The following is an 11,161-nucleotide window of genomic DNA, read 5'->3' on the forward strand; positions in this document are numbered from 1 at the left end:
TTAGTGGGAGGCAGATTGGGCCAGTGAAAATCTCAGCCTGGCACACTAAGAAGGCTATACAGCTGAAAGGAATTTGAGTATGCAAGTTAATACAAAGGATAAGATTGCATATTATTGTGTATAATAAACTGCATACCGTATCATTTCTTGGCTGATCTCACATGAATATCAGATTAAGATGTTCACGTAAAATCAGCCAAGAAATCATTCATTCGCCTGTCAAATGCCAATTTAAATAATCACCAATAAATTAATAATTATATTTTATATTATTAAAATTATTTAGAAGCGTACTCCATTCTTTGAACCATACCCTCAAACAAAAATTTTATTTCAAATTTCAAGCTTCTGTGTGGTCAAAAAGCAGTTTTACACCAAGTGTATGACCTAAAGTTCTAATCCGATTACACAATGCCACATATCAGATTTCACACTCAATTTCTTTTGTGCTTTTATTATTTATTTCATTTGTATAATGTAATGATAACCAACATGGCCTCTGTACACTAGGGTCAAGATAGAATACTTTTACCTTACAAAATTTATATTCCCCCTCACCCGAAGTGATGCAAAAAGAGGAGGAGGGCGTGCCAGGTGGGGTGGGGAACTCCTAAAGGACCACGAGTCCCCACGTCTCAAAAACAAAAACATGATCTATATGAAGGTAGCATTACATTCAGGGCAGCGTTGACCTCATTCCCACGTCCAACTCATGTAAATAATTCTTTCCATGTGTCTTCTCCCTCTTTGATCCAAATCATCTGCATCCACCGTATTGCACACACACACACACACACACACACACACACACACACACACACACACACACACACACACACACACACACACACACACCCACACACACACACATACACATATTCCCTCGTACCACACTGAGCTTCAGAACACAGTCTGTAATCTCACAGTGTTTGTTTATTTACAAAGAGTCCCTGAGCAGCAGGGATAAGCTCACCCCCCCTCTTCATCCCCAGTGGTGCAGTCCCGACCCCCGGGTCCTCCTGAGGAACAGCCCATCGTGCTTGGTTCAAAGGGGTGGGCGCTGTGACCTTAAAGCTTTGATATCTTCACCGGCACATTCCTCTCACTGGACACGTTCCATCCGTAGTAATCCATCAGTGTGGTGGGAGTTTGTATGAACATTTCTGTGAATAGCGATAAAGAAAACAAGAGACAAGTTTTGAATCAGTTATTTAAAAAAAAAAAAAAAAAAGACTTTGATCCACGTTGTACTGGTGTCATTTCTCTCTGTTTGTGACAGCAGATATGTTTGTCGGGCCTCCGTCTGTTGCTGTGTAGCGGTGCGTTTGTTTTTTTTCTGGTCCCAGTGACTCTACAAACTCCACTTACTCTTAAAGCACCTCGTCTTCCTCTCTCTGTCCCTTGCCAGCGTTCGGGGCGATTCTTCAGGGCAGTCTGTTCGGGCTGGCCGGGATTCTACCCACCACCTACACCACTCCCATCATGAGCGGACAGGGGCTGGCCGGCACGTTCGCTGCTTTCTCCATGATCTGCGCTCTGGCCTGTACGTCTCGCACACACTCCAGAAGTTACACCTATAGCATGGTCGATGCACAAGTGGTGGACAAAATAATTAAATACAATATGTACCACCGTTCTGCCGACAACAATTCAGCTATTTCTTTATTACAACTATAGAAATATGACTTCCCGTGTCGCACAATTCACAATTTTAAATTTGGAGTTAATAAGACAACGTTCGAGGCATACATTCACACACAAATGTTTGATATTAAATGTTTTCAATGATTTAATTTGGTTTTGGTAGAAGGTCAGCCATACGTTTGATGATTAATAATAAATTCAGCGGACCATTCAGTGAATCTGAACTCCTCATCAGAATCACTATCAATAAGGAATTAGTTCCCACGGTGCTGTGAGAACTTGGCCTTGAAGCCAGGACTCATTTGAATCATTAATGAGTCAGTAAGTCAAGTTTTCTTTATACAAAAAAAAAAAAAACACAGACAAGAAAAACATTGTCTGGCCCCTCATTATCTCCTCACTGTCGTCTTTTACATTTTTCTGATTCTACTGTAAATTAACAAGCAATCTGGTTTTTTTTTTTTTATTTTTTTTTTTATTTTTTTTATTTTTTTACATTATATTTAGTACATTTATCAAGAATATAAAGAAATTAAATGATAATGGAAATAAGTACAAGTTCCGCCTCAAAAGAATTATATAAATCGACAACTGGATTTCAAAGGTCATTAAAAAAAAAAAAAAAAAAAAGAAACACTGGCTCAAGAAACGTAGCGGGATATAAGAACACAAAGCACTAACGGTTGTTGTTTTTTTTGTCTTCAGCTGGATCAGAACTGCAGGACAGCGCTTTTGGCTACTTCATCACAGCCTGTGTTGTCATCCTGCTGGCCATCATGTCTTACCTCACTCTGCCCAAGATGGTAAGACCTCATAAACATTACACTCGAACAGATGCGCCTTCTTTCTCGTGTTATTATGTTGGCTTCCTCGTGGTTTAATGTTGTCTTCCTCTCTTTGCGCCACTGGCTCGGTGGAATTGGCTCATTGTGGTTGTTGTTTTTGTCAACAGGAATTCTTCCAGTACTACACAGAGAGTCACGGATCCAGACCATCTGTTGATGAGGAGAACAGCATGGACATACTCAAAAAAGGTGCATAAAGATTTCTCAAGAGTCCTGTTTAATTACAATAATGATGACGGATGAAGCTGTGAACATGTGTTTTTGCTGGAGGGTGATCTCGGTGTTAAAGTTGGAGAGGATGTTGGTTATAGCATGCAAACAAACAAAAAAAAGAAGCATTTCTCGTTAATGACAGAGCTGCTGCAGATCCTTTTATCACGGTGCTAAACTTAGACTGCACACATTCTCAGATGAAGCTCACATGTGGAGTTATAAAGTGGGAGGAGTTACAGAAGTATGTTACCCACAGTGGAAATTCCCTTTTAAAAAAAAAAAAAAGTTTTTCTTTATGCATTCAACATAAAAACAAGTTCATCTTGATAAAACATGAATCAAGTTTGTTATACTTGACTAATGTTTTAAAAACAAGTTCATCTTGATAAAACATGAATCAAGTTTATGTTATACTTGATTCATGTTTTATGAAGGAGATTAACTTATTTTTATGTTGGATGTTGGACCATCAGTTTTATGTGTTTTCAGCTTTTTGTCTAAGAAATACATTTTTGGGGGTATTTTTGTGTCATTCTGGCTCTTGTTGCAATTTAAGACAAAACACAACTACTCTCACTGCAAACTGCAGATGGTATCAGCAGGTTTTTATTAAGAATAATCTGGAGCAGCACACACCAGTATTTGAAGCTCTGTTCGGGGTCTTAATTTACTCCTCGTAGCATTTATACGTGCACAGGCTCGTACCTTTTGACTCGCGTTATTGAACACTGCTACTCATCTGTAGTTCTGGTGATTCAATCGGGAGGCTTTCATCTCCACATCCAGGGCTTGAAGCTGCCAGTCTCCACACCTCACCTATGCAGGAAAAGAATGGGATGTACCAAAAAAAAAAAAAAAAAAAAAAAAAAATCCTCTCCTAATAAAAACACAGTCATGAGTCACTTTAAATTAGGAGTGCCGTCTGGATTATTTTGAGTCGAGAGCATCGCAGGATTTCTCTCCAGACTCACTGAAACCACGCCTGGAAACCAAACCTACCGGCAGTTTGTTTCAGTTTAAGTTTTGGTGACAACTCGTCTGACCAGTGTGAGGTCTGTGGCGGAACCTACTAATGTTTGAGTGCGTAATGGGAACCTTGCTTTGAGCCCTTGTGAGTACGCCCTCTCAAAGGTGGTTATAACGGTCTTAACCTCCAGGTGTCACTGGACCGGTATAATGACAGAGCCGTTTTGTTTGTTTCCTTCCCAGAGAGTCCAGCAGAGAAGCGGCCGGTGGTGAATCTGATGGAGGATGAGACCAAGCCCAGCGTGTCTGTGTTCAACATCTTCAAACAGGTGAAATGACGACTTCCTCACATTCGAACGAACGAAAGAATTCGGAGAAAAATGTGCACGCGCGGCTATTAAATCCTGATTCAGTTAGCGTCCCCAACTATTTTTGGAATATTTTGTTGATCATGAAAGACTTTCCAGCAACCAGCAGTCCCCACCGCCTTTGCGTCAGTTAGAAATACGGTATATGCAGTTAAATGACACCCCGGTGTTCGCTTAACCTCTCTTCTTCCTTTGAGATCACTATTCACACCTGTAGATGTGCAGCCAGCCGTCCCATCACCAGTCAGCGACCTTCAGCTCCCCTCGGGACAAACCTCTTTATGAGCATTCCCCAGCTGCGTGGGCAGAGATGAAACTGGCTGCGGTAACATCGAACATGCTCTTCCTGTGCTCTCTGACCAGATCTGGGTGACGGCTCTGTCCGTGTGCTTCATCTTCACCGTCACCATCGGAACTTTCCCGGCCGTGACCGTCGAGGTGAAGTCGACGGTGGCAAACGGAGGCGCCTGGGGTGAGTCCGAAGCAACCTCGCGTAGCTACGCTCTCACGGCAGGTCGAGAGACGGTAACCGTGGCAGTCTGACATTTTAAAGCGATGACGGGAAAGATAATGATAATCAGGTGCTGAGATTTTTTTTTTAAACCCAGAAAGTAATATTGTCTACTTTTACGCGGTAAGAATGTCATCTCTTTCTAAAGAAACCAAGTATTTAAACAAATGAAATAGTTCAAACATAATCACATCAATCCCTTATTTATTCTTAAAAGATGAGGGCGCCACCAGTTGAGACACTATACTACTCAATGTCAATCTTTTAATTCTACAGTTGGATGGGCTGATTTGATTGGATCGTTTTCCTTTTATGTTCTTTTTTCCCCCCTTAATGCTAATTATTTTACTCCCTACTAATCACCAAGATTCTCAAAATTACACTCAGCCTCCGCTTTCATTGCAGATCTGCATAGTTTAGATTTAAAAAATAGCGTGGGAACGGCTTCATTTTCAAACACGAGGACGGCCCGTAAAATTACAGGAATTGGTTTGAATCTTGTAGGCACGAACAGTATCTCCTGAAAATGTGTATTTTATTGCGTAATATCACCTCTTCTACGCGTTCGGAAAAGTTGTCAGCTTGGATTTACATGAGCTGCAGTCGCAGCAGAATAAAATAGCTGCTGTCCTCCATTAAAAAAAGGAGGAAGCAACAAACTCTTTCACCTTCACCACTCGAGCCAACAGAAGTTTGATGCAATTTGAACGTTTTTAAAGCAAAGATATCTGCTGCTGTCTACTTCAAGCTCGTTATTTTTGCTCCCTTTTCAGAGACGTACTTCATCCCCGTGTCGTGTTTCCTCCTCTTCAACTTGATGGACTGGGCTGGCCGGAGTCTGACGGCCGTCTGCATGTGGGTCAGTAACAGCTCTGAAACATTTCATCGAAAGGAATCCGTCCGTCTGTCGGTACAGTAGGCGAGATCACGTCACGAGATCAAAAAGCCGGGGTTGAGGCTCCAGCTCGCTGCCAAGTCCATTATTCAGGCTTGATGAGACCGGTTCCGGACGTGCAGATGTGTGACGCCGAGTCTTCTGGTTCAGAGCCAGATTGATTATAGATGCGGGCTTAGTTCCCACTCACTGTGACGTTCCTGCAGGATTAGCAGGTGAACTCAATTGACCGCGGATCATAATCTGGTTTTTAAATCTTCGGATAGAGGCAACTTTTACTGGCTATTATCCAACAACAACCCACACGTCCGCGCAACACAATAACAATAAAACACTTGAGCATATCTCGAAACGTACAAAGTGGTGACAGCGACCGAGGCCGCATCAACAAACCAAACGTTGAGACCCTTTGTGTGTAAACACTGCGGACTCCGCTTAAAATGACCGCATCGAAATGTTTTAGAGTGATCCGCTGTTTTCTGGCGAGCGTCCGGCGCCGCGAACAACGGACGCACTCTGTGACCACGTCAGATGTTTACCCGGCAATAAATCACTGAGTCAGCAGAGGGACGCTGGAAAAACAAACGCTTATGGTGGAAATGACGGAGACAACTTTTGGAGTTGAGGTCAGGACTTTGTTCTGGAGAAAATCGTGCGTCTTCTGTGTGAAGGAAGTTTCTTCAGGGCTCGGAGAGACGTGACATGGAGGATCGGGGGGAGGGGGGGGGTGGACATGGAACATAAAAAAGAAAAAAAAAAATCAGATTTTCAGGTTTTTTTTAACATTAATATTCATGATGGTCTGACAAAATACTGAAAAATACATCAGTGAACATACAGCTGCTTTTGTCAGTAAAAATGCAGATCGCCTTCAAATATTCAGTGAAGTTCCACACATGCACGATGGTCAACAGTGCGACATCATCACGTCTCCTGATCAAAACATTTATACCATTTATTTTTAATTACATACAAAATGATTAAAAAAAAAAATGTTGTAAACAATAAGATATGGTTCACTCCTGGTGGGGAAGGTTTGCTCCACCATCTCCTACACATGGATGAACACTGGCAGCTGGGAAGTTATTTTAATCTTCAAGAAGCCCTCAGTGCCGTTTCACATCTGAAGTCATGAAAGTTTTTCTGGCTAACATCTATCCTACTTTTAGATTCGCAGTATTTGTAGCTGTTACTTTTGTCCCATCTGCTCCCGGCAGGACTCCTTCAGCTTGCTGAGCGTCTTCTCACTAATCGGACTCAGAGTTCACACCCAACTCCTTCACGTTTAATTATCCAGGCTGATATTATTTTAAAACACGTTAGCTTCTTTTCTGGCACGGCATAAAGTCAAAGCTTTTCAAACATATTCCAGAAAATGACAAATTAACAGAGAAGTCCAATTTCCTGTTATCAAGAGGAATTAATCTAATTTAATCAAGTCATCATGCACAAACTGAGTACAGTGAGCTGACAGCCTGACCTGCAGGGGAATGCAGCTTGTTGGTGCAGATAACAGCAGTCAGCTGCTGCAGGACCATGTGAGTTTATTTGTCATCATTAGACGACAATGATCAGGATTTAGGGTTTGGGTTTTAAGAGGTCCAGGGCTCCAGGGCTTCAGGTCCTCTGGTGAATCATGTCTACTCGTTTAAAAAGGTCAAATGAATTGAGACGGCGTCAAGAAAGTTTTGACACGTCACACGTTCAGTCTTATACAGGTGACATAAAGTGGAAGGAATGTAAACGCAAACATTTATGTTTTTACTTGTATTTAAACATGTATTTTTTGCGAGTGTATCACACACATATATACATATACACATATACATATACATATATATATCTAGATTGATCTAGAGGTTATTTCATCCATGAATTATCACTAAATGATGACAAACACTCTTTCCAGGTTCATCTGTAAATGCACACACGTCATTTATGGTGTCTGGTTACAGTGTCACTGCAGCTGTGAGGTCCTCGTCTGTCCCCGTGGTGAACTGTGTACGTGTCTCTTGTGTCTCCAGCCAGGTAAAGACAGCATCTGGCTTCCCATCCTGGTGGGCCTGCGGGTCGTCTTCATCCCCCTCTTCATGCTGTGCAACGTGCAGCCTCGTCACTACCTCCCCGTGCTGTTCGCCCACGACGCCTTGTACATCATCTTCATGATCATCTTCTCCTTCTCCAACGGATACCTGGCCAGCCTCTGCATGTGCTTCGGACCCAAGTAAGGACCGCACGCACACACACACACACACACACACACACACACACACACACACACACAGACCGCACACACAGACCGCACAGCACCGTCAATGTTACACATCCAAGTCTGTTTATAGTATTTGGTAGAAAGTCTTTTGTGGTTTCCGAGGGAGCGGCAAGAAATCGGATGACAAAGACAGAAACTCGTGATTCTACGCAACGATTTCTGATCCTTTAAAAAAAAAAAAAATCATGAACACAGTTTACAGCAGTGCAGATCTGCGTTTCTTGAGCCCGGCGGCCTCGCTTTGCATAAAGAACAGACGCAGAGGGAAATGTCCAGCCTGGCCTGCTCAGAGCTTTAAAAAAAAAAAAAAAAATCAATTTCCTCTAATACTCCGATTAACTCACAATGTGTACCGATTGGAACTATTTCTTGGTCGCTGTGACGTCCCGTCGTCTCGTCACTGAGGTAGGAGATTCTGCATATTCAATTAAATCTCGTTATTAAGCAGTTACAGCTTGTAACTCCCCCTAATGGGTTTATCTCCAAATTAAACAAATTTGATAAGATAAGACGCATATATGAGTTAACAACGGTGGTGGTCAGATTGTTTTAACTTCGGACAGGTTGGCTATCCCCCCCCCCCCCCCGTGTCCCCGGGGGTACCGGCTTCTAGCAACATACTTGTACTTTACTTTGTTAAAGAGAAGTTTGCTTTTCACCGACATAAAACAGAACTCGCAGAAACGGGAACATGAAACATAATAACAACAACAAAAAAAAGAAGTATATCATAAAAAGTGAAATGAATAATAAAACCCTGTACACACAAGCACACAGAATTTATAACGAGCACATTTTGACCCTGTTCTGTGTTTCGATGGCGACGCGTTCATCCCTGAAGGTTTTTGTCCCTCTGCTGTCTCCGTACAGGAAGGTGCCGCAGCATGAGGCAGAGACAGCGGGAGCCATCATGGCCTTCTTCTTGTCCCTCGGCTTGGCGCTGGGCGCTGCAGTCTCCTTCGCTTTCCGGGCCATGATCTAGAAGCTCCAGCAGGGCTAGTAGATGTAGATTAGACCACCTCGCCCTCCCAACAACCTTCTTCCCCATCACGAGCCTGAGTAGAAGAAGCTTTCAATAAGTGAGAGGACACAGAAGACTCTAGAGAGCCTCCGTCTTCCTGATGTGAACAGCAGAGACTCATCCAGCCAACTGAAGTGGAAATCTGTTACTGAACTTTTTTCTTTTTTTTTTTTAATGTGCAAACGCTCTCTGTCTCTCCCGGAGACGTATCTTCATCAATACCGCTGATCGAAACAGATCGTTTGAATTAAAATCAAAAGTAAAAAAAAATAATCATTTGTAGTGGACTTGTTATAGAAGACGGCAGAAATTCTCCAAAACGGTTTCTTGTTGTACAAACTGCCTCATCTTGAGCAGCCTGTACTCGTAGCGTCCCACAGCTTCATTCATAAAAAGTTAGTTTGCTCGAAATGATCAAAAAAAAAAATCTTAATGTAAGATTACATTAAAAACTTTTTTTTTTTAGAGCAATCGCATTCTTAGAAATCATATTTAATTATTATACGGTGTGTGAATAATGTCAAAACAGATTATGAATGAGGCTGTGAGATGCTGCCGTTCGGTTCGTCCACTCAGTAAATCTTAATTTGTGAGCTGTTATCATTAAGTTGATGTTGTTGTTGTTTTTTTGTTTTGTTTTTATGATCTTTGCACATCAAACATGAAACGTGACTGTTGCATCACTCCCGACTGTTGCAGCTTTTGACTCTGAACAAGCCAAATACACAAAGACAACATGGGAAAATCATGAACTCTGAAGGGAAGTCTCGACCCATCAAACAGCTAATGAACCGTTTCGCTCCTTCTCTCTGCTCTCAGCGTTTCGAATCAGGTTACTTCTGTCGTTAAGCTTTCTCGTAACTGATCGGTAAACTCTCAAAGAATGTGAGGACGGGACTCGGTCCTGAAGGTGAGTTTTTTTAATGTGTAATCTGGGCCGCTGACTGTCCGGAAGCTTTCCTGCTGAATCTTCATCGTCTCGCCGAGTGTTTTGTAGTTTTTAGACCAAGTTGTGTTCGCAGCCTCGGTGCGTTTCTCTTCCTTCTGTCTGACTTCACATTTCCTGTCGCAATTTTCAGACAACATATGGGTTTCTTTTTTTTTTTTTTTTTTTTTTTTTTTTTTACTGTTGCTGTGTCTTCCTGATAAAACATGAATATGCAGAAAATACGCTGCTCTCAGAAGCGTGAAGTGTGCCATCGTGAGTGCGATCAGGAGACTTTAAATCTCCCTCTTAAGAGGTTGTTTCTCATCAAATGTGTTCTCATTGAAAAGACAAGTTTTATACAAGTAGTAGTTTTTAGTATTTTCCTCTCTGGAGGATGGAAGGACTATATTTTTGTTTATGTGCATTTCTGTGGCCTTTTTGATGCTTGTTTTTTAATTGTACACTGATAAAAACCAGCAATTGATATCCTGACAGTTTGCTTGTTTGATAGCATAACGCTGGTCTGTCCCTCTGCTGATGAGTCTGGCATAAGACTATTTAAATGTTACTTAAATTGTATTTCAGCTTAAAATAGTTCTGTGACGAGAAATAATAAATGTGTATTTTTAAGACTCTGGCTCCTCCGGTTGGCCGTTCTTGGAAGTGCAGCGCTCAACATTAATCAGGTGCTGATACAAAAAGCCCTTCATTCACGTCCTGCAGTTGAAGGAAGTATTCAGAAGTAAAAGAACTACTACCTCATTGTGAAAGTGAGGACTGAAAATCCTTCTTCAATCCAATTATGCAAATCAAAAAAATACACTTAAAGTTATTAAAGTAAAAGTTTACTGTGACTGTGTGAAGAGCATTTTACTGTCACGGCTGGTTTTATACAAGAATGCTTTTTTTTTTTTATATTATGTAATAATCTGATGATCGTTTCCTTGATTAATCAATAGATTGTTAAACATCCCCAAGTGTCACCACCTCTTGTCAGCCAAATTTTGCAACAAAAAAATGATTCCACTATTATTTTTCTTTTTTTTAAATGAATGATTTTACCGTCAATACATAAATTGATTGTTTTCAGCTCTAAGTGTCTTGACCCGTAACAAAGCATCTTAATGTATGAAGTCACATGTTTTGTGTGTAACAAGGCCACTGATTCCCTGCTAAGAGGAAGAATTTTAAATCCTGGTATTCAGCATCTTTAAGCACCACGTACATATTTAACACACACACACACACACACACACACATACACATACAGGGTTACACCAGTGACACTTCCATCAGACTTGCCCTGAGTTAAATGTCTGAGACACTGGATAATTTTACTACAACCCCATTTCACACGGGTGCCTTTTAGCCCCATGTTAAGTAATTTTTTTTTTTCTTTTTGAAGGGCTAGGCCTCTGAAATCAGGGTTAACTTTGCTCCAGCAGAGCCAGCGAGCCGTGGGATGAAGTCAGGGTCGGCCAAGTTTGGAACATGCCCG

The 11,161-nt window shown here is 41.6% G+C and overlaps 1 protein-coding gene across 4 annotated transcripts in view; it reads left to right on the forward strand.

Annotated features, from left to right (window-relative positions):
* Positions 1 to 10,295, forward strand: part of LOC138195212 (equilibrative nucleoside transporter 1-like) — a 43,263-nt gene extending 32,968 nt beyond the window's left edge. For all 4 annotated transcript variants that reach the window (XM_069144418.1, XM_069144415.1, XM_069144416.1 and 1 more), the window contains exons 6-13: positions 1,409 to 1,543; positions 2,350 to 2,447; positions 2,597 to 2,678; positions 3,912 to 3,997; positions 4,400 to 4,508; positions 5,321 to 5,406; positions 7,467 to 7,666; positions 8,585 to 10,295. In XM_069144418.1, coding sequence (XP_069000519.1) covers positions 1,409 to 1,543; positions 2,350 to 2,447; positions 2,597 to 2,678; positions 3,912 to 3,997; positions 4,400 to 4,508; positions 5,321 to 5,406; positions 7,467 to 7,666; positions 8,585 to 8,696 — 908 coding nt within the window. In that variant the 3' untranslated portion in view covers positions 8,697 to 10,295. The remainder of the gene's footprint in view (positions 1 to 1,408; positions 1,544 to 2,349; positions 2,448 to 2,596; positions 2,679 to 3,911; positions 3,998 to 4,399; positions 4,509 to 5,320; positions 5,407 to 7,466; positions 7,667 to 8,584) is intronic.
* The last annotated feature ends 866 nt before the right edge of the window (positions 10,296 to 11,161 follow it).

Source organism: Embiotoca jacksoni, unplaced genomic scaffold (genome assembly GCF_022577435.1).
Source record: "Embiotoca jacksoni isolate LCO1_2020_lvr unplaced genomic scaffold, fEmbJac1.0.p SCAF_12, whole genome shotgun sequence".
In the NCBI taxonomy this organism is placed as follows: Eukaryota; Metazoa; Chordata; class Actinopteri; family Embiotocidae; genus Embiotoca; species Embiotoca jacksoni.